We start from the raw sequence: 23,763 nt of genomic DNA, 5'->3' as shown, positions 1-23,763 counted from the left end.
TTCAGTCATTTAGTATTGCACTCACAAGAGACAGAGGATTCAAAAAGGACAGTCAAAAAGCGGAGGAGGCCAAGATATCCTGACGTAGTATCTAGTTGTATCTAGTATAGGTCAAACTCCATAACACTGGATCCTAGACTTCCATTCCACTGCCTGACTCCTACTGTTTCTTTCAAACACCACAACTGCAGGCTTTCTGTTAAAGATATTAAAGGTAGAGTATTTGTCTTTGTAGAGGGTCCCAATTTTGTTTATATTACACAACCCCGCAAGGACACACATCCACACACTTGGCAGCATGAAGGGTTGTGCAATTTACATCCTGCCTTTGGTTTCCAATGTTCTGCTGATTGACAGCTGGTGGCGTTGAGGTGCCTGGAAACGCACCAATGCGCCAAATAAGTCATTGAAGAAGAAGACTGCTAGGGTAAACATGGACGTTTACAACGCAGGATTTATAATGAAGAAAAATTTGGGCTTTGTTTGTTGAAATCAATGATTGTAGTGATCACAGTTAACTCAAAATAACTTATATTGATAAGAAGTGAAAGTCAATTGGTGGTTCCATTGCAACAGCAGCGTGCAGCAGCAGAGCTACGCCTCCGCCATTTTGGACTGAAGGCCACTGCTGTATTATTAAAGGATGCCAGTAAAATGTCCTCCTAAAAAGTGCTGTACAAAAGTAAAACAAAATAATTTCTATTCTATGGTCATATATTTAATGTCTCTATCGAAATGGCCTGTTGTTGCCTACTGAAGCTTTTAGTGTTTGTACTAGGAGGTTGATTTACATAAAAAAAATAATCCCCAAATTTACAGATGTCTCTTTATACATCTATGGCCACGGACTCATTGACGTTTTCAGTCCAAAATGGCGGCAGCGCAATCTAGTGGCGGTTGTCACAAAAAAGCATCAAAGTTTTGTCTCTTTGCCTCTATACTCTTTGGTAACTCTTTCAATGTACGTATGAACATGTGTGTATTGTATTTAAGACATACTTTAAACCCTTTAATAGAGTGTGTAATGAGTGTATTTTGATCACTGTTTGTGTCACATCCCTTTTCTATTCACAAGACCTTAAAAATACTTAAAGCTGAACTACTTATAAATGTTATTTTTAATGTTTAACTTTTAAGTTTTAAGTCCAAATACACAAGACTCACCCAGAGTTACAGCTAAGTATAGAAATAATTTCCTGTTTCACAACACAGGGCATTTTTGTTTCCGTGGGACTGGCCTTGTGACAGCTGCTATTTCCATCCATCACGGTCCTAACTGGGTCATGAACAGACTACAGTCTGTTCTACTACTTTACCTTAACTGTGGCTGCATATTTGTTCAGTCGATCCTGAATGCTGTGTGTGTACTATTCTGGCACTGTTCAACTAACCAACATTGTGTGCATGTGTACGAACTGTAAATATAGAAATACTTGAGGCATCCGTAATGTTTATTTAACTTTAATCACAATGCAGACAAAAGTAAATGACAAGCTGAACACTGCTGCTACCAACAAACGAGATAAATAAAAAGCAAACAATGAAAAAGTTTCTGCAAAACACCAAGAATTTATACATCAGTATGAGAACTACTGCTTCAACTACTACTAGCAACTAACAGCATAATAAAGATAATATTAAAATATTAAAGAAAGAAATGTTCAACAGAAACAGTAGCTCAAACGGTAAAGTGTAGTGCGGAACACACAGAGTGATTTAAATCTTTAAGATAAAAAAAATAAGCTGCCTTTCTGAAAGAAAAAACCTGAGACATGCAAACTGTCTCACTAGGCCACATTTATTTAACTACACACACATATTGGATATGATTTATTATAAAGTAAAAACGGTATGATATAGGGACTACGTTTTAATGCGAGATTGAAAGAGTGCTCCACTGATTTAGTCTTACACTCCCATAACTGACTCACCATCAAGGATCAGACGAAATCTGAGATATCGCCTTTTTATTCCATACACTATGATTCATCAAAACCTGGTGCCTACGTTACCCACAATGCAACTTAACTAGCGACAGTTCAGTTGGAGCTTTGAGTGTGTTATACTAGCAGCGGCCAATGTAGACTCAAGCAGAGATGAGGAGCTCACTTCTTTCCAACTCAACCCCCAGATTTTTTTTTTTTTTTCCATTTTCAAACATCAAGTTTTCCAGCCCCAACTGACGCCAACTCAAGTAACATCACTTTAGGCAATTTATCAGACTTCACTCAGCGCTCTCAGGAGCCACAAAAAGCTTTATACAACTTTTCCCACATTTATGCAGTAGTACACCACAACATTTGCAAACATGTAAACATTATTTCATTGACAAAGTTGAACCCAATGAAATGTTTTTTTTATGCGCATTTAGTTGCTCATTATGCACCTTCATATAAAGGATTCCTTATAGTTTCAATTCTTTGACATGTCTTCAGATGTATTTTTTACATTTTTTTTGTACTATAGAAAGCGTTATGATTTACTTTTAGTAATGAAATGTGCTATATAAATAAACTGGCTTTGCCTTGCTTTGATTAGGTGAAAAGCAGCCAGCGGTTTACCTAACTGTTGCACACACAAATTTACAATGTCAGTAGAAATAAGCACACATTGCATTTTGGGGTTTATTCATCGAAATACACATCTTATATATTAATATGGACAAGATGGAAAATTGGCTATGTGATGCCACTTAATGTGTGGTTGTGGTATGGTAGTTGTGTGTGTGTGTGTAAAAGTAAGAGAGTAAAGGCGTGTGAAAGAAAGAGGGGGGATAAGGCACATTTGATTTATCGTTTTGTCCCCGCAAAGCTTTCTCACCTTGACCTTTCACTTCATCTCTATTTGTGAAGTTTATCCTTCTTATCTATGCTGCGTGATTAAAGGGTTTTACACAAGTAGCACATACGGTACGACAGTTTGGTGAGTTTTATTAGGGGAATTGGGGAAAAGGATATTACAATATATCTGTATATTGGCAAGAATCCAGCGATACGATACATATGATGATACGGGGATATGATATACCGGATTACGATTCAATATATTGTCATATAATTAAAATAAATATTTTTTATGCAATCAGAACAGGAAGGGATCTGCATTTGCATTTATGTCAGTCTCTGTAACATCCAGCATCATAGCACTACTTTTAGCGGGCACATACACCGATTGACTGAGTTAGTGTTTGTATGTTAACTATTAAATAAAAATTGATACAAAATTGAGAATCAATACAGTATCACAAAACACAATATTGTTGTTATTCCAGTTTTTTGATATTTTCTTACACCCCTAGTAACAAGTGAAATAGAGGAGTGAAGCGGTTCTGATGTGACTCCTGAGAGAGTGAGGTTAGTATGTTGCTTTGAGGCGGTTGTTTACTGTCTTGCCATGTTGTCATTGATTAAAGGGGACCTTTATGATTTTTCCCTTTCCTTTAGTGTGTATAGTTTTTTTGTGTGCATGTAAAAGGTCTGCAAGGTCCACAGCAAAGGGAGTTACTGTTCCTGAACTGCCTGAAACAGCTTGATTGAAGTCCTGGCTTTTAATCTGTAACGTGGTGATGTCACCAAGTCACATAGTTGTGAGATGTGTGAAATGTCTCTTCAGCTATTAGATGATTGCAATAACATTTGGTACCGGCATTCAAGGTCCCCAGAGGATGTATCCTTCTAATTTTAGTCGTCCCCCTTAACATTTCCTCTAGTGCTATTAGCAGGGTGAGATTTTTGGTTCAGAGTGAATTAGATTGATTGAAAACGTAATAACTTGTTCAGCCTAAGTAACCTCTAATTTTTAGCCATGCTAGCACATTAGCTTTAAGGATTTCAATGTCAGCCAGTCGAACATTTTATACTTTGTGTTTAATGGTAATTATCAAATATTAGCATGTTAACCAGCTAAAGTAAGATGGTGAATATGGCAAACATTACGTCCTAAACAACAGCATATGAACACTGTGATTGTGATCACGTTAGCATACTGACATTAGTACATTAATTGCATGCACACAGAGCTGCTAGCATGGCTGTAGACGCTTAGCTAAATTGCTTAGCTCTAACACACACACAGGTTTTGCAGTACTGAGTTACCCGGATGTTTGTTTCTTCCTCAGATCAGCTAGCAAAGTTGTTGACATACAGAAACAAAAGAGAGTAACAGGAAGTGTGCAGTGCATTTTGGAGATAGCGATGCAGCGCAACTTTTTCCCTTTTATAGGAGTAATCTTCTTCTGCAGCGTTTGTAACGTGGAACTTCATTTTGACCTTCACTGAACATCTGATATAATAATAATAATAATAATAATAATAAAACACGTCATAAAATCCTTATTTGCTGACTCTCAGTTCAGTCTGTCCTGGTGTGTTTACCCATAACTCAAAATACAGCAGGTGACAGGAGGTAACACTGATGATGGAAAGATAAAAGCCTGCTAGGCTGATTAAAGCAAAGTACCACGTGTGGTAAGTGATTACGCACATACCGTACACTGCTGTAAAAGGAATTTCAAAATAGGCCATACTATATATGTCTTAGTAGATATAGTACTTGAAGAATATTCCAACTAATGCTTTTTTGGTATGTTCAATGTAATTTTAACTTCAAAGCTCGTCTTATAATAATAAGAAAGATGTGTCTGCCAGTTGGCTGTCAGACACATCAGCAGGTGAAGACTTTATAGTGTGATTGTAAACGCTGTAGCGAGAATATTTATACTGTGACACAATAAATATCATCAAAGTCCAATGCGTTGAAGTGGACAAGTATAACTGCAGCATTATATAAATATGTATGTTATGCCGTTCAGGAAATAATTAATGAGAAAATGTAATGGAAAACTGAGAAAATGGAATGACACTTTAGAAATATAGACTAAAATCTGAAAATATGGAAAAAGAAACATAATATGGAAACATGAAATTAGACGGACACCATATTCGTAAATCGTTAAGCGTGTGGTGGATCATTTCTGTACTTTTCATCCAGGTTTCTATATCACTGAATTAATTTAATAATAGGGAGAATCAGAATTAACTAATTTACAGACTATTCATGAAACAGATAAACAACATACATAAAGTGTGTGTTGTTTGTCCGTTCATTATAGATTTAGATATACAGTTTTATTCTATGGTGGCCCAGAGAGTTGAATGCACTGCAAACATCTCTTAAGATGAGATACTCAACACAAATGATGCAGAAGTAAAACATAATTTAAGACAATTTTAAAAAATCCCCAATTTAGAAGCACTGCAATTAAAGAAAACACAAGCAAACACTTAATTTGCCTGCGTTTTGTCTATTTGCGCGTGTTCTCTTTAGTTGCAGTGTGTTGAGCCTCTGCCACCACAATGTTCTCAGGTATTCAATCCATATTCTCAGGTTTTCTATTTAGGTTTCTCATGAATCATTTCTTGGCCAGTAACCTAGTTGCTTGTGTGCATGCAAACACGCTTCATAATCCTCTGCTGTTATCAGCAGTTAATGCTGTTGGTGGAAACACATGGACAGGACTGAAATATTTTGTCAGTTAGAGCTGTTAATGATAAAGCCGACACAACCGGGTTAATGCCACATCCTAGATAACACTGAGAAGTCAGTTTATCGAACTTCCCTTTCCAGCACAAAGATAACTGATTCTTCGGTTTGTGCTTAACGCTACATGAAGTTTGCAATCTTCATTCCCCATTTGGTTGACTCTGTTGTATAGCATTTGATAGTATTACTGGTAATTCTATTCGCAGCAGACACTATCCTATAGAGCTGCATTCTGTTCACTAACCAGCTGCATCAGGATTGACACACGTTGACACAGCGATGACTGTAAACCAGCTGCAGTCAAATGTCTTCCAGTTTGTTGCTTCCATGCATGTCAAAGAGTGTCCTAAGGCAAACAATTAAAAACATTTGATTAAAATCAAGCAATTAATTCCAAATGAGTCTGCAAAGAGTTTCAAGGTATCTGCTGAAAGACGTTTATGAACGACACTTAACTAAAAAAAAAAAAACACAGCTGTAATAACTGTAAACACACACTTTAACAAAGAAGATAGAGATAGTTGTTGTACTTCATATCAAGTTAACCCATTTGTGCCCAAAGACTATATTTAGTATGATCAGTAAAAATGCCACAATTTGTTCCGATTGGTCAAAAGTCTTTCGGTATGTACATGGAAAGTATCTAACAGTACAACTTTGAAATTTGCATGAAAAATCATACTTTTATTAAATGGACTGTAGGTAAGTTTTTTACACATATAAACATTTTAATGACTTTTCATTGCCAATGTGTGAACAGGTTGTAACCTAACCTTAACAATGACACCTTCCACGACTTTCTGGATTTCCTCTATCAGCTTGTAGACTGCTTTTAGTTTGAAGAATGAGGGCCATTTTCTTTTCGGGAAAATTCAAAAGATGTGACGTCATGCGCGCTCGCGAGTGCCTTCGGTGTGCAACCATAGATATCGTTCGGATAGAAATGGAGTCCGCTAATGCCAATAAACGACCAACCCCCACCACAACTCAGACTCCAACACAAATTGCACGGAAGCAAAAAAAAAAAATCAAACTTATATCTAGTGAAGCCCGTCTTGCAAAACAGGAATGTGATGGACGTCGGGGAAAAACTAGGATCAACATCGACCGGGCCTTCGATTCCTGTAGGGAACTTCGTTTGATTTTGGATATAACGGACCCCGAGCTCGCAAAATTCCTATTGGACACGTAAGCTAACATTACTTCTAAGCATGTGAAATATATAATGATATTATGGTTTTAACTAATGTTGCTAACATTAATCAACATGATGCCTGTCAATCACGTTCAGTCTTGTGTGTGTCGCCTCACTGTTTTGACCGATACTCGCTCACGTCTACGTAGAGTGAGCACGAGCAACAGGATGCTGACTGTGGTTGACTTTACAGCCACAGGCCTCACTGTTAACAAGCCATTTCTGATTCTTACATATAGTCCCTTTAAAAGGCAAAGTCAGGATTTTGAAAAATTAGGAAAAACTCTAACATTGTGTTTATTAAATGTGCATATGTGTTCATACCTTTGATATTCAACTTGTTATGAGTTCATATATACTAAATACTTAATTGTGCTCCTTGTAGTTTACAGACATTTTCTTAACATACTATATCTAGTATTTGGGCACATGGGACTACCGTTTTTTCCTAAAATATAATGGAGTCTATTGCAAAAACAGTAGTCCCATGTGCCCAAAGACTAGATATAGTATGATAAGAAAAAATCACTTTTCAGCCAAACGGTTTAGAAAAAGTACTTTTTGAGGAACACAGATCTAACTTTGAGGGTGACTAAAAAGAGCCAGCATGCACTCCAACAAATTAAATGTTATGCATTTCCTCTACCTCTGCATGTCCTTCCTATAGGTCTTCTCCTACTCCTCGAGCTTCTACAGGTGGACCGTACCTCTCTCCACGTGGGTAGTTTATCCTGGATAATCAACCACCAATTAACGAACAACAAAAGATTTCCATAGTATAAACAGTAAAGGTTCATATACTTAGCAGTAGTACTGTATATTATACTTAAGTGTGTGTAGTACTACTGTACTCTTTACCATGGAAATATCCCGGGTTTATAAAAGTAGAACACTGCAGCGACGACAAAGGCAATCATCAGGATAAGCAAAATACTAAATAAGGTCCAACAAACACTGCAGGCTCCTGTAGGAAGACAGGACACAAGAAAGAAGAATACAGTTACAGGAAATACTGATATACACTGCCAGTTTATCATCTCGCTAAATCTAATCCCACCTTCAAGTTTACTTTATTCAGTTTTTGACTGAGTGGTGTCTCAGCTCCTTTGGCAGTTTAATCAGATCAGGTCAGACTAGGAGCTCTGGGTTTTTATAAAGTGGTGGAAACTGGAAAAGAAAAAAACTGTTTCTGTGTGTTTCTGAATGCTTTAATGAGCAAAGCAACAGTTTGTCAGGCTCTGTGACCGGTGATTTACTGATCGATGACTGATCACATGTCCATCCTTGAGTTTCAGTGTGAAACTTGGTCATAATGAATGAGTTTTTGATAGCGGAGACAGACTCCAGCATGCACAGTACCAGGGCCCTGATAGCTCACCTAAATGGAATGCAGTGAGTTTAAACATTTTCAGTAACACCTGTGCAGCTGAGCTTTTCCTGCTACGACAAGGCAAAATGTCTGCTGTGAAAAGAATCTCTCAACATCATAGCAGGTTCCCTGTGTTTGTGCTTTCTTTCTTAAAGGAGCTCTATATGGAATTCAGAGCTCTTCTATTGCTTCAGCCGGCGACTCACAGCTAACTGTGCTAACAGTGCAAATAACGACAATAATACACCACTATATCTTATAACAACTAGTTGTTTGCTGCTGTATTAAAGCAGCAGTGGGTAGAAATGGAGCAAATATGATTAAAGTTAAAAGTTATTTTTATAAAACGGTCAGTATATCCTGACAGTAGTGCATGAGACAGGTAATCTGAAAAAAAATCATGTGTCTCTGTGTCCTCCGGTGCTCCTAATGGCATCGGCAAGATTTCACAGACTGGAGGAAGACAACCAATCAGAGCCGAGCTGGAGCCTGCCGTCTCTGAGCAGCTGTCAATCACTTGCAAACTCCGATCAAACGGTCAAACTAGGCAGCGCTGATTGAATATTAATCCATATTCTGTTACTGTAATGCCTATTTCTCACCTAAAATGTTTTCAGAAACATCTTGTAGTGTACCGTTTAACTGTAAAATGAGAAAGTTTGCTCCGGCTGGTAGGCGGTGCTTGGTATTTCTTCAGCTTCATTCAAACACAATGCAACGAAGCCCTTGCCAAATGTTTTTTGACAAGCTTTCTTGTCCTTGCAGGACCTGAGTTACAAAAGAAACCAACACATGAAATGACCCTGACAGGGTTACAGAACATTTCACATGATAGGACATGCTTTTAGTGTTGAGTAGTTGTATTTATTAACGTTTTTGGCATCATTGGGCAAAATTTCCATAATAACCTTTCAGCATATTGTAATTCAAGTGCTCTGAGAGAAAACTAGACTTCTGCACCTCCTCTTGGCTCTGTTTTCAAGCTTTAGAAAATCTAGCCCGTGACGGGAGACTTTGACCAATCACAGGTCATTTCAGAGAGAGAGCGTTCCTATTGGCTGTGCTCCGGCTGGTGGGCGGTGCTTAGTATTTGGCTACCGGGTCATAAACATTCTCATTTTACAGTTCAACAGTACACTACAAGATGTTTCTGAAAACATTTGAGGAGAGATAGGCATTACAGTAACAGAATATTGATTCATATTTGATCAGTGCTGTCTAGTTTGACCGTTTGATCAGAGTTCACGGGTGATTGACAGCTGCTCATAAGACGGCAAGACTCCAGCTTGGCTCTGATTGGTTGTTTCCTCTGGTCTGTGAAATCTTGCAGATGCCATTAGGCACAGAGGCACATGAGTTTTTTCAGATTCCCTGTCTCATGCACTACCGTTTTATAAAAATAACTTTTTTAAAATCAAATTGGCTCCATTTCTACCCAATGACAAACAAATGACAACAGTATCTAACAACATCCACAACAGACTCAAATAGAAAAACACAGAACAGGAACAAATGCTAAAAAAACGCATTTGACAAAACCCCACAGCCAAATAAAACCTGACCTCACCTGAAGTCACGTACACATAGATGGAACTGCGTTGTTTTCCATATAGGTTAGATGCTTCACACTGGTAGAGACCATTCAGGTCAGAGGTCATGCTCACAAACTGTAGCGTTGCACCGTCTGCGCTGACACCAGGCTGAGGCAACGACTGGCCGTCTCTGAAACAGACAAACAAGGCTCAGTTAAATAAAGACTTACAACCATATGTCAGAAAAATGTTGAGTTATGCCAAAAGTTAAATGAATTTCAATTATTAGTTCTTAATTTGTTCTCTTGAGGGATACGTTTGCTGCTGTTCTGTCTCAGACCTTGTTGTGTTGGTTCCCTTCTGCCTACCAGCACCTCTAAAGCTTCATCGGCAGATGGAGTTTGCCTCGTCAATTTTTTTAGCACTTTAGGGACTTCTTGTCCATGTTGGCCGAGCTGAGGAACCAATAGTTGAACAAAGGACCCCACCACCAAAGCTGCTGATATCACATGATCTTCATCATATCAGATGATCAGCAGTTTTCTGGATTGGTGGAGGAGAATAAAAGGTTGTGTCTAGGGATGCTAATTCTGAATTGTTTTACTGACCGATAGCCGGCACTAATTAACCGACCATTAATCGTAAACCGACAAGATTAGTGCGTTGCATGCAGAGGTGCTGTGGTTGTAGTGCCTAACAAGCTGCCCAGCTGCAACGACCAGCCGATGCACAAACAGGTTAAATCCATCATTTATCATGCAAAACGGGCAACTGAGTCCCCAGTTCACCCGTCCAGGAGAGTTAGCAGCCACAGCCAGGGGCTAGATTTTCTAAAGCTTGAAAACAGAGCCATGAGGAGGTGCAGAAGTCTAGTTTTCTCTCAGAACACTTGAATTACAATAGGTCAATGCCTAACCTTAACCCTCTTGCGAGTTTTGCAATTTGAGGGCTACCTTCTAGATGTGACCAGAATAAAACTCATCCTTTGCTGACACAAGAATCCTGTATTAACTCCACAATCTTCCCCTGCACCAGAGCTCTTTTTACCAGGACATGATGTTCAGCTTCATTTCAGGTACTTGTACTTTACTTGAGCATTTACATTTTATGCTACTTTACACTTATACTTCACAAAAAGTCAACTGTATTTTTTACTCCACTATATTTATTTGACAGCTGGAGATTAATTTACAAATTAGGATTTTACGTAAAATACAGAAAGTATTACAAAATATTTTGCTTTTTTTTATTAAACTGATAAAATCCTAATTACATATTGATGCATCAGAGATAATAACTTAATAAAATGCAGGAATTTGTAAGCATTTAAACATTGTGGTATTGATTATTTTACTTCAGTAAAAGATCAGAATGCACTGGCTGTCAATAGGTTTATATTAGTCTGATCTGTTTTAATTGGTCTTATCTGATTTTTTAAAAATCATATAGTTTAAATATGTCCTAACTTTCATTTTGAAATACACAAATGTTATGAAAATCACTCTAAAAAAGAAGTAATTATGCAAAATCTCCAGATAATGATCTTCAACGATAATGATATGAGTGGCCATTCCTTCTAGAACTCTAATGCAGCCGCATTGGCCAAATGACTCTTTTCTTGCAGCTAATGGACCATTGATCTGCCTTTGTTTCTCAGGGGATGACCACTGGGAGAGGCAGGAATTATTAATTATTATTATTAGTTCAGTGTGTCTATTCATGTGTAGTCTTTAGTCTTCGCTCTGCTGTTTAGCTGTAGTTTTAGATACAAACAAGTGTGTATAAAATAAATTTAATCAGAAAGCTTACAGGCTTCTCAGATGTGTCTAAATGTTCAAATATAGAAAGAGGGTTGCAGTTTGTGCTTCCTGTTTTGGTTTTACTGTATGTACACAGTTAGCAATATCCCCACTGTAAGTCAATAATAGCTCATAAAAAGGCAGGACTAATGACTTTTATTGTTAGAACAGATGGTGCCTGTCTGACTGGACTGTGAGCTTCCCTTTTTTGAGGGGGGTGGCGATCCGGATTCAGGATTTTTTTAAGGATTCCTATCAGCATGAGCATTAAAACCACAGGGTATAACTCATGCACAGTGTAACTGATGACGCCTTGATGCGGCGTGACCCCGCCTTCTTTCTTCTTCGAGCAGAGAGATACATGTGTGGATGTGTGTGCAAGAAAAAAGCGGTAGATGACAGGATGAGAGACAACTTAGTGTAACGTTATACTGACATAACAAGGCTGCTGAATGAGAGAGGCATCCGCCGATACTTTACACGGAAACACACCGTGTTAATAATAAGCCGACCACCTCACAGTACTGCAAGCTGTGAGCTGTGATCTGTTTTTAAAGTCAGGCACCTTGGCCGAGGTCTGCGCCTCTGAGTGCCATTCTAGTGTTATTATTAATAATTATTCTGGATAAGGTTTGTGCTGAAAAGCAACAAATTGAAATCTTAAATTTAAAGAAATTACATTTTAAGTAAGTGTGTTTCCTCTAGTTCTCTGTGATAGTTCTTTGTGTCAATAAATGTGAATATATCATATATTCTCAAATATGGCCATGTGTTTTACAGTTGTGTTTTGTTTGGTGACCAAATAAGGACAAAGAAGAAATCTATTTTTCTTATTGTTCAGGGCATTTCAGCCATGATTTGATGATTTGATGATTTGATGATTTGATTGATTTGATTGATTTGCAAAAACAAGCTGTAAATGTTGATCCAGACATTCATTCAAGTTGTGTTCCAATCACACCGATTTTCTGCAAACACCTGCAAGCAAACTTTAAATTCTTTACTTCTTATGTCTGACCTCCTGGTCAGGGTGCTGCTAATGTGCCAAGTTATCACACAGAGCTATGAAGGAACAATGTGTAATATTTAGGGGGATCTATTGGCATAAATGGAATATAATATTATATAATATATTTCTCGAGTGTCTAATCACCTGCTAATAAGAATTGTTGTGCTTTTGTTACTTTACAATGAGCCCTACATATCTTCATAGGGAGCGGGTCCTCTTCACGGAGTCCGCCATGTTTCTTCAGTAGCCCAGAACGGACAAACCAAACCCTGTTAACTTTTGCTGCTTGGGCCGGAATCAATAATGTTACTCGCTGCTGTCGCTCTCTCTCTCTTGATTCACCACTCACTTCCCACGTACACACACGAACTCTATGCACTGGTTCTGCTCCAAATGACCTTTGCTACTCTTACAACAACTGACTCCAGAGAACGCCATTCGCGTTTTTGCGTTGGCCAGCGTAGCTCTCCTACACACTTGGCACACGGGAGAAGTTGTAATCTGTAACCTCACCACTAGATACCGCCATATCCCACACACTGCATCTTTAAATAAATATTGTGGTCTGAAGTTAACTTTTTTAAATTCACTTTCAATGCCATTATAACTGTTCTGTTGTGTTATACATCTGTAGAATTTCACATAATTAATGAGCCAAAATTACAAAAGCTTTTCATCAGAGTAACATCGGAGCACTTACAAATGGCTGTTCATTGCAACTGCACCTATAATCCAAAATGTAATTTGAGAACACACATTTCAAATTCATTTGTCTAATAGAACCACTCTTTCTCTGTTGTACAAAAGAGAAACATTGTTTGGTTAAGAATGTTTCCATTGAAACCGGTTCATTCAAACTACTTTACCTGCTCCAGTTGATATTTGCTTTTGGGTTGGCCTCCGTCACACATTCAAATGAGAGCTCGGATCTTTTAGTGATGTTCAGTTCAACGGGTGGGACTGCAAGAAACAGGGAGAGAGAATGAGCGGTGTTATTTCTGTAACTGAGAAAATACTAATAACAGTATATCAGAATAATATTTATCACGCCACGTTTGGATCCCATCTGTACCGATACAGACTTTTTATTACTTTTGGATTAGAGAGCTTGAAAAAAGGTATTTTTTGTTACTTGCGATCTTGTTAAATAACAATAAACTCACCAAGGGGTAGCATGAAGTACGTGCACATGCACACAGACACGTCGGAGTAGCCTTCATGTACCATTTTTGTCTCCGCTACTCATATCTACTTTAATTACAAACATTACAGGATTTTTAATTCAAAAGATAAATACCAATCACAACACAACAGAGTGGCACCATAGAAATGTAATATAAAGCTTCCATACTTTTTTCTTTAGGCCAACAAAAATAAATTATACCTCCAAAAGTAGGCTATATACAAGAGAAAACAATGCACATTCAAAAGTTTCCCGTGTGACCCCCAGGCCACGCCCCTGAAACTCACTGGTTTCTTAAAGCTGCAGTAGGCAGTATGTTTTTGGCATCATTGGGCAAAAATTTCATAATAACCTTTCAGCATATTGTAATTCAAGTGTTCTGAGAGATAACTAGACTTCTGCACCTCCTCATGGCTCTGCTTTCAGGCTTTAAAAAATCTAGCCGTGACGGAAGACTTTGACCAATCACAGGTCATTTCAGAGAGAGAGCGATCCTATTGGCTGTGTTCCTTCAAGAGATTTCAACATGGCTGTTGCCTCGCAAACTTTCTCATTTTACAGCTAAACCTTGCAATACAAGATGATTCTGAAAACATTTGAGGCGAGAAATAGGCATTAAGGTAACATATTATTAATTCATATTTGATCAGGGCTGCCTAGTTTGACCGTTTGGTAGGTGTTTGCGAGTGATTGACAGCCGGCTCTCATAAAAGGCAGATGGACGGCAGACCTCAGATCAGCTCTGACTGCTTGTTTTCCTCCGGTCTGTGAAATCCTGCAGATGCCGTTAGGAGCACCGGAGGACACAGAGGCACATCATTTTTTTACAGGTTACCTGTTTTATATAATACTGTCAAGATATAGCGACAGTTTCATAAAAATAATATTTTTTAAATCATATTCGCTCCAATATCACCTACTTCGGCTTTAACTGCTGCTACAGGAATGACAAATCTGTCGGTTTGTGACTAAACATTATAGTGAAAGAGTAAATCAAGGTCAATGTGATACATCACAGCTGCTTCAACAGCTGACAATAGACAGCTGAAACTGTATCCGGGATTCTGCAGACAGTGTTGTCTCTAGCTCGGCTTTATGACATGGAAATGTTGGGTGGAACAATTGAGAGGTGTTTTGTTTGTATTGAGAGCTGGAGGGGAATTCCATCAGCAACAAGAGAAGCTACTGTGTATCACCTGATAACTAAGGCTCCATCTGTGCTAAACAAGACAACTGCTTTCGTCAGCTGCAAAACTGTTGTTTCTTCCTACTTAGGCTGTGTGGGCATATTTGTTGTGTTACTGGCATTGAGTGGTCATCTCGGTTACTGCGTTGTTTACGTTTTCTTTTTTCTGCTTTGGCAACCAAATTACACCGAGTAGTTTTTGAAAAACATGTTATTCTTTTTTTTTGTATTTATCCTTGTTGTGTAACCGGCTTTCTTAATTTTCTTAATTATTGTATTATTTTTTCCTCATGTAACAAAATAATCTAAACTCAAAGGTTCACTTATTAAGTTTTCAGAGCAAAGTGTGACACCTTGAACTAAAATAACCTTGAATTATTACAACTAGTGCAGTGCCAATTAGTGGCGTGGCCACTCGGGAGCGTGTGCCTGTTTGGAGCCGGCTGATTACTTGGCCCAAGGAAGTGCTGAAATCCCTCATTGTTCGTTGACTCCAGGGAAGTGACGAAGTAACACTAGTATATCCAACTTCCAGCAGCAAAAGTGAATTACGGTCTGCCCACTGTGGACTACCTGCTCAATTCAGCCTGCAGAGCCGTGAAGCCCCACCCCTGCTGCTGAACTTTTTACTTCCACTGAACTATTCTCGAAGATGAACTTCCGTGCTTCAATTCTTGCTATTATCTTAAGGCGTTTTCCCACTTGGGTGGATGACAGAGGATTTTCATGGTTGTGTTTGTCAAAAGAATCTGGGTGTGGTACAGAAGAAAATGATGCAACACCATTCAGTGGTTTGGGGGTTTAACTCCAGTTAGCTCTGTTACGTACAGTTCCTTGCAGCCTGGACCACGTGGGAAATCTAACCGCTCAAAAAACTGCAGCTGATTAAATTGATAGTTGAACACATTATCAGCCATTATACAGTACTAGGGCGGTGCTGGTTCGGAGCGCCTGCCTGTCTGGAGCGGGGAGATTGCTTGACTCAGTGTTTTAGTTCCGGTGCTTTGCATGGAGCTGACATCTCTGAAGCTCTGTACCCCGCTGTTGCCTGGCAAAGGCGGTGGTATCGGTGACACGGAGGTCCGTGTGGACCGCCGGTACAGTAACCTTAAATTTTGATGTTAATAAAATGTACCCGAATTCACGAATATGTAGGATATTACTACTGACATTCATGTAATATTACGTCACAATGTTTACTGTATTAGCCATGTGTTTACTCCGTTGCATATAGAGCGGGGGAAGTGAGATCCGATCACAAGTGGTCACTTTTGACACATGTAGAGACGCGTTCTAATGCCAGGTGTGAATAAGCGTACTTGTGATCGAATTACCCAAGAACAGGGCCAAAGAGCCGCGGCAGTCTGCAGAGTCCTGAAGCCCCGTTTCTGCAGAGAGCGCTGTTCGCTTGTTTATTCAAAGTTTGTTAATATTGACAGGTCGCATGTCCCAATTGCATCAACTTCCACACTGCACGTCCTTGGGTCCCCAGCAATACACCCGCCAAGTGCGAAGTAGATCGGATGAGCGGATCTTGATATATGCTTAAGACATATGGAAAGACAGAGATTCTTCGCTTTATAGTTACAGTAGGTTAGATAGTTAGAGGTTTCATTTTAGGCATTCCATTATAAAAATACTCTCTGGCAGAACTGATAACTACAATGCCTAATAGGAAGCTTTTCAAATGAGAAGTGATATGCCACACTTTTCTTTCACATTTCACAGATGTGTTGTAGATAGCAAGCAGCTGTGCAAGCATGAATGCATATTATGAAACTGATCCACATCCAAGACTCTGTGAAAAACCTGCAGTAATCAGTTTTTCTGGCTTGAGGCTGGAGGAACCCATCTGAACTCAATGACCTTAACTTTGCTCCAGACGCTAGCAAAAATACCAAACCCCTGTGGAATGTCTGCTACTGTATTGCTCTGCGAAATTAGCAGTGTTGTTGCAGTAGCAGCTCTCAAGCTGCCAGTAAGTGGCCGAGCAAAATGCGTTCTCATGTTAAAGAGAACTAGCTAGCTTCTAATACTCAATAACATGAGAAAGCATTTTGCTCGGTCACTTCCTGGCATCACCATGCCCTTTATCTTTATTCTAGTTGTTGTCCTAATCTTTGTCCTGACCCTTGTCTTTCTTGTCTTTTTTAGAAACACAAAGCCACAGTATTGAGTCACAAAACCACGAGACAAGGGAAGAGGTTATGATAGCAGGGATGTCACAAGGCAATCCGTAACTACTGTACAGCTGTTAAGAAGCCTTAAGAGTACACAACAAAAGAAACAAATGTGTTGTACAAACAAGCATTATTTTAACAGACAGAAAGCGCTCTACTTCTGTAAACTAGTGCCTTTTATTTTATGCTTTTACTGCTTTTATTGATTTGTTTTATTTTATTCTAACTACACCGAGAGAGAAGCCTTGTGAAATTTAATTGTACCTGAGTATAGCGACAACAAAGATCATTCTACTCTATTCTTATTATTGAAGTATTAGTGAATGAGTCTCCCTGAGTCTCCTGTTAGCCTTGTTTAGGGATGCACCGATACCGATACCGATACCGATACCGATACCGATACCGATACCGGGCCGATACTGACTCAAATAGCTGGATCGGGTATCAGTGACAATGGGGCCGATTTATTCACTTCAATTCTGTTTATATACTATATATATTATAAACTGGAATTTTAATTCCTGTTTAAGTTTTGATCAACTTGTTGCTGCATTAAAAAGGTTTACACTTGAATTGTAATTCCTGTTCATTTTGAAGATTTTTTGAGGAGTTTGAAGAGTTTGGTAATGGAAGGACTTAACACTGCAATGCAAAATAAAGCACAAGACAGTGATAGTTTTGCATTTAGGAAACAACTACGACATGTACTTGGGCTTGATTACATTGTTTTCTATTGGAGCGTCCTAAATGGCCGCGAGCAACACGGCGGTGCACAGCGCGCCGCAACGTTATTTGAACTTCTGTCAGACACACTGTTCCTATTTTTTCCTTTCACTCCCATTGAGAGCGCCGCAACATGAACGGCTGATTAGTTTAGATAAAATGAGCCGAGAAAACCGGGTCAGTTGTCCTGGATGTAAATGAAGATATTAACCTGATTACTGACACTTTTAGCACAAGCATTGACGCTCGCAGTTATATGCTTAGTGTTCATTAGTGAAACTTTATTACGAGCTGTCAAAAAATATAACAGCAACCTCACTAATGGTTAAAATAAAACACTATGGAAACTTTGGGAAATATGAGCCCTCACTACAATATTTCAGTAAGAAGCCTCTTTTTGATCCGCTCCGTTTGCGTGTTGTAGTTTTTTTTTTATTTATTTTTTAAAGGTCTCATATTATGCTCATTTCCAGGGTCATAAATGTATTTTAATGTTGCACTAGAACATTTTCACATGCTGCAATGTTCAAAAAACCCTTTCTTCTTCTCATACTGCAGCCTGAGTCTGTCTGCCTGCCTCAGAGCCTAAAACAGCCTCTGTCTGAAAACCCCTGATTCACAGCCTGTCTCCTCCCACTCTGCTCTGATTGGTCAGCGTTTTCTGTCAATCAAACGTCTTCAACAACACAGCGCTCACAGTCTGAGTGCAGGGAGAGAGAAGCAGAAGAGTAAAATAAACTACTTTAAAGTTTATAAACCAGAAACTTCACCCAGCGCATGTTACCGGAGGAATCTGATCAGAAATCGGCAACAAATGATGAACATCTGCGGTCCAGATTCCAGGTTTTCCTGACGGTTTCTCTCAGGTAAATAATGCTATTTATATCTCTGTTAGTTAGCTCAGTGTTTACCTCATGCATCAACTCTGTAAACCGTAAACATACACTCTGTTTTACGTCCGTCTTTACAGATCCATCTGTGAGAAATGACCGACAGAATTATCCCAGAGGAGAGCAGATAGCTGAGAGCAGATAGCTGAGAGCAGACAGCTGAGAGCAGACAGCTGAGAGCAGATAGCTGTGAGCAGATAGCTGAGAGCAGACAGCTGAGAGCAGACAGCTGAGAGCAGATAGCTGTGAGCAGATAGCTGAGTGCAGACAGCTGAGAGCAGACAGCTGTGAGCAGATGGGAGATACAGAGCTACATGCTACCGCTATGACACGGTGTGTAAACCCAGCGACCATCGGGGTGGAAAATAGAAGATGTGAAACAGTAGTCAGTTCATTATTTCTGCTAAAAGATAAATGTATGGAAGATCTGAGTAATGGTGTATTAGTTACTGTAGGAACTGTCTCTGTGTTACCATGACTACAGACCACCGGAGCTTAGCTTACCATAGTTTACCAGAGCTGAAGACTTTCTCCTGTACCATGTCACATAACTAACTAACAGGTGAGATGATTACAAATGCTGTGAATAATTAATATTGTCATCTGTCAACTCAAATAAAGTTTGACTGTGAAACAGAAATGTGTTGTGTTGCTTACAAGTCACTATTTACTACCTGTACTCTTCTACATGCATGACATCAAATATATATAATATATAAATATCATCTGTTTAAACAGTGTAATTACATAAAGCCTTTGTGAAAGAACATGTTATATTTAGATGATGGGAGTACATGAAGCCTGTTCTGCTGGTTCTTGCAGACTAACAGTAGGAGCTACTTTGCTCAAGTTCGGTTAAGGAGGAGAGACAGTGACGCGCTGTGGGGCGGGGTCAGCTACTGAAGGTTCTGCTCTGGTTCCAGGAAACCCTTACATGGCTTGCATTTCTCTAATGACGTCAGAAGAGAAGGAAAAAAAGCAAAGTGATTTTCTACACCCATTTCCGGACAAACGGAGCAGGAGAAAAAGAGAGAGGATGGTCTTTTATGACACTATGGTGACCTGTAGACACACTGGGGACAGATATTGATGTTTAAAAGACATGGAAAAGTGCATTTTGCATAATAGGTGACCTTTAAGTTAGCTCAATAGAAAAAAATGAGAAAATTGGCCTACAAATCTGGTGCATTAAAGCACAAGAGAGGACCAAGAGAGTAAAAAGCATCCTTCGCTCCTCTTACATCTGATTTCTTCTACCTGTTTAGATTATTTTGTTCAGTATCGTGGAATAAAACAATGGACTAATGTTACGTTATACAGCAGGCTGAGCAGGGACAACAACTGGTGAGAGAAACATCCACATTTAGTCTTTATTAACTTAAATTGTGGTTATGAAGAAATCAGTCAGACTGTTAGATTAATGTGTTGTTTAACTCCCTGTTTACTTTATCTCTGCACCTGTCTGTGTGCACATTTTGACCCTGGCACGAGCAAGGAGGAGTTATCTATAGCCTACAGCACTTCCTTATTTTACTACAAAAACCATTTCGGTCGCAGCTGGCAGGAGAAGATTGCTAGATAACAACTTACTGACTATATCGTATGTTATTTCCAGTAAATATCACAATATAAAACATATGTTTTCTGTTTAAAAAGTAGGCTACAAATGTAGGAAGATAACAACTAACCCATCTTTTAAGTGGTTACATCTCCAGTCTGATATGGAGCACACGGCTGATATGTACGTGGTTTGTTTACATGACGTAACAGAAGTGCAGTTTTAATGTATTCAGTGTGGACAGAGAGCGTCCGTGCGAGCCTGTGCGCATAAAATGACAGTATGTATACGCCTCTCTGTCAGTGTATTTCTTTCAAGAAACATGATAATGTTAAATATACACTTAGTAAAGGCTATATGAGGTGAAAAATAAGTCTAGTTTTCTCTCAGAACACTTGAATCACAATGTGCTGAAAGGTTACCATGGAATTTTTGCCCAATGATACCAAAAACATTCTGCGTACTGAAGCTTTAATGAAATAAATTAAATAACTGAAAATGAATGAGAATGATCAACTACACAAGTAAGTGATGCAGGGAAGTATTTGTATACCCACAGTAGATCTGTATGGTGAAGGGACGGCTTTCTTCTTTCGACATGGCTGCACTGGTGACGACACACTGGACCACATGGTGGTTGATTTCTCTGGTAGGTACTCCAAACAGCGAGCTGACTGTGGTAGTCGTGCCGTTGGCATGCTGGGTGGAGTTGGTAGTTGCCCTCACTTTTCCTGCCAGAGTACCAGTGATCCACTTCACCTCTGCACGAGGCTTGGAACCAGCAGCCACGCAGGTAACGAGGGAAACCTCTTCATCACCCAAAGTAGGAAGGTTATCCTTCAGGCTCGTGACTGGCGGCACTAGGAGAGTTACAGCACACAAGAAAAGTCAACATGCAAGCATGAAGATAAAAACAATTCTCTCTCACACACACACTCTCACTCATTTTTAATACAATACATTATACCGAGCAAGTTTAGAAGTACGTCTGTCTGGACATTTCCGCTGGGAAACCGAGTGAAGATGCACTCGTAGGTGCCTTCATCCGTCAGTTTGACATCGGATAACTGCATAGATCCATTGTTGTCACTGAAATTCCCAATGAATTCAAAGCGAAGATCTTCTCCGTTGACAGATTTCGACCCAGTTGATAAGATGATATAGAAATTGTCAGGGTTAGGTTTCTTCCGCCATGAGATCTGGCTGAGGGGCTCCGTGGTGTCGATAAGTTTGCATGGTAGGATCGCGGTCCCTCCTTGCACCACGGTTGTGTTTCCTCCAATCACCTGGAGACCTGTAAGGTGCAGAAAATCAGGCAATCAGATCCCAAGTCAGAAGGCAACAAACACAAGTAAAAACACACATTGATGGAAGCATGAGCATCTGACATGCCTTAGCTGGCAGGAACAATCACAATATCTTTTTCTCTCAGTCCACACTTTCTTTTACTCACTGAAATACAGAGTTTTTAAAAAAAAAAAAAATCCCCAGAATGAATTCATTTCAAAACGCCGGCTTGGTATTTATGTAGATGTGGAAATTGAGGCTTAACTTGCGAAATGATGATGTTATGGAAGCTTAGCCTTAATTAGTTTAGGCGTGTTCAGACCAAGATAAGTACTGTATGAAAAAGAAGAAAAAAAAGAAAACAGAGCAACAGAAGCTTTTCAAACACTTCATATGACAAGTTAACATGTAGAGTCAGTATTTATATTATATCATTTGTATACTGCTATAGATTGAAGATGAAATGGGAGAGGTTGAGCAGGTTCTTTGTCTGACCAGGTGTCTTTGTCTGACCAGGTGTCTTTGTCTGAGCACCTGTCTTTGAAGAATATTAAAACACATTTGTTTACTAAACTAAACACTCACCATTACAAACACATCCTTATCTTTACATCTCATGTTGATGTTTCAGTTAGTTAATTTGTTTAATAAATGACTGTTTTGCATTCTGACTGTGTTTGTTGTCACCTGGTTAATTCAGTTGTTGTCAAATAAAAAGGTTACAAGTTCAACCTGTTTCTTTCCTTCTGCCACAACTCAGATGTAACACATATTTTGAATGATTTTGAAACTAGTTAAACCTTTAATTTGTTTAGGGTCTGACAAAAAAAATATGCCATTATAATGTTGTGAGGAAAATTTGCAAACTAATGTTATTTCTGTCTTCATGTCTCTGGTTTGTATTTTTCTATTGTATTGAAATGTCTATTTTTGTTGTATTTGTGTAGCCTACTACCTAGACTCGAGCCTTTCATTAGGATGAAATGGAAGACGTCATTATAGGAACACAGAGAGAGCATTCATTCAGCCCCTTGCCTAAATAACGTAACGTATCCTACCTTCTGTAACTGCGCTCAAGAAGATCAACGTCGGAACCAATAAAAGCATCGTGGTGCTCCCATGGGTGCTCTTATAGTACATCCATGGGTCCAAAGTTACACAAAATGTTTCCTCCGTCCGGTCGGTACATCCTTTGCTCCTTGTTTCACTGCCATCAAGCTAGTCTCCACTAGGAAAAACACAAAGTCACTCCTGCCCCCACTATCTAGACATTACGGTAACTTCAAAACTTCAAAATAATGATGAACGTGATCGGCCATTTCACATGACTTCAATAGGTCAGTCTGTCATTTTATTTTATTTAACCTTTATTTAACCAGGTAGAGAGAGACCTGGTCAAGACAGCAGAATTAAAACATACATTATTGTTTGAAGCCAACGTTAAAGTGAAAATATTCAGAAACAGCTCCCAGATTGCCTCTGCTTCTAGGTCTTTCATTCATGTTTTAAATTCATCAAAAGTAATCAGATTTCCCATTAACAGTCTGTCATAAATAAATAAACAAAAATAAATGAAACAAAACGAATACATGTGAAATTCTAAATGAAATAAATGATAATTTAGAAAGAAAAACAGTCGCCTCCAAACTGTAGTACAGAGAAAAAAGTTATTCCAATTGTCTTCTATCAGTTAACCATATCAGCTATCATTGCGAAGTGAGATTAGTGTGTGATAATCCTGCCCCCACGTTGTTTCCTAGACATTACGGTGAGAATGTGTAACAGCTGACTTCAAAATAATGATGAACGTGATCGGCCATTTGACATTAATTCAATAGGTTAGTCAGTCTGTCAGTAACAGTCTGTCATAAATAAATAAATAAATAAACAAAAATAAATGAAACAAAACGAATACATGTGAAATACTAAATGAAATGAATGATAATTTAAAAAGAAAAACAGCCGCCTCCAAAATGTAGTTCAGAGAAAAATGTTAATCCAATTGTGTTCTATCAGCTATCCTTATCATATCAGCTATCATTGTGAAGCGAGATTAGTGTGTGATACTTGACAGTGTCCTTTTATCAATCCAATAAGTTAAATTAGTCACTAGAAACATGGAGTTTCTGAATCTCAGGTGTCATTTTGAAGTCAGGTTAGTCTTGGAAAATGTATTCTGTAATATTAAATTAGACTAAGTGTTTACACAATTGCTCTGGTTGTTGTTTTTTTCTTCTTTTAAATCATCATTAATTCCATTTTGTACATATGTATTCGTTTTGATTTGTTTTGTTTTTTTAACATTTTGTTT

General features: G+C 38.7%; 1 protein-coding gene and 1 long non-coding RNA gene across 2 annotated transcripts; one reads left to right on the top strand and one right to left on the bottom strand.

Annotated features, from left to right (window-relative positions):
- Positions 1 to 1,445: 1,445 nt before the first annotated feature.
- On the bottom strand, positions 1,446 to 22,714 carry LOC141782566 (nectin-3-like). Its single transcript, XM_074659098.1, has 8 exons — positions 22,511 to 22,714; positions 21,133 to 21,459; positions 20,723 to 21,025; positions 13,312 to 13,405; positions 9,673 to 9,827; positions 7,595 to 7,700; positions 7,383 to 7,467; positions 1,446 to 5,887 (listed from the first exon to the last, which is right to left on the bottom strand). The coding sequence occupies exons 1-7, from the start codon at positions 22,590 to 22,592 to the stop codon at positions 7,398 to 7,400; spliced, it is 1,137 nt and encodes a 378-aa protein (XP_074515199.1). The 5' UTR covers positions 22,593 to 22,714; the 3' UTR covers positions 1,446 to 5,887; positions 7,383 to 7,397.
- LOC141782568 (uncharacterized) lies at positions 18,430 to 19,773 on the top strand. Its single transcript, XR_012597138.1, has 3 exons — positions 18,430 to 18,583; positions 18,688 to 19,169; positions 19,531 to 19,773. It is a non-coding gene; the product is annotated as an uncharacterized LOC141782568 (long non-coding RNA).
- Positions 22,715 to 23,763: the final 1,049 nt, after the last annotated feature.

Source organism: Sebastes fasciatus, chromosome 14, assembly GCF_043250625.1.
Source record: "Sebastes fasciatus isolate fSebFas1 chromosome 14, fSebFas1.pri, whole genome shotgun sequence".
NCBI classification, from domain to species: Eukaryota; Metazoa; Chordata; class Actinopteri; order Perciformes; family Sebastidae; genus Sebastes; species Sebastes fasciatus.
The sequence above is the reverse complement of the archived record's forward strand: the minus strand, read 5'-3'. Positions and strand labels throughout refer to the sequence as shown.

What these genes read in the sequence shown, in the direction of transcription:
- LOC141782566 (XM_074659098.1), bottom strand. Translation starts at nt 22,592, where the DNA reads ATGTACTATAAGAGCACCCATGGGAGCACCACGATGCTTTTATTGGTT. An exon ending in CTTGAGCGCAGTTACAGAAG is followed by an intron (nt 21,460 to 22,510) that starts GTAGGATACGTT and finishes TGCACCTTACAG; the next exon opens with GTCTCCAGGTGATTGGAGGA. An exon ending in CTTCACCATACAGATCTACT is followed by an intron (nt 13,406 to 20,722) that starts GTGGGTATACAA and finishes TGTTTCTTGCAG; the next exon opens with TCCCACCCGTTGAACTGAAC.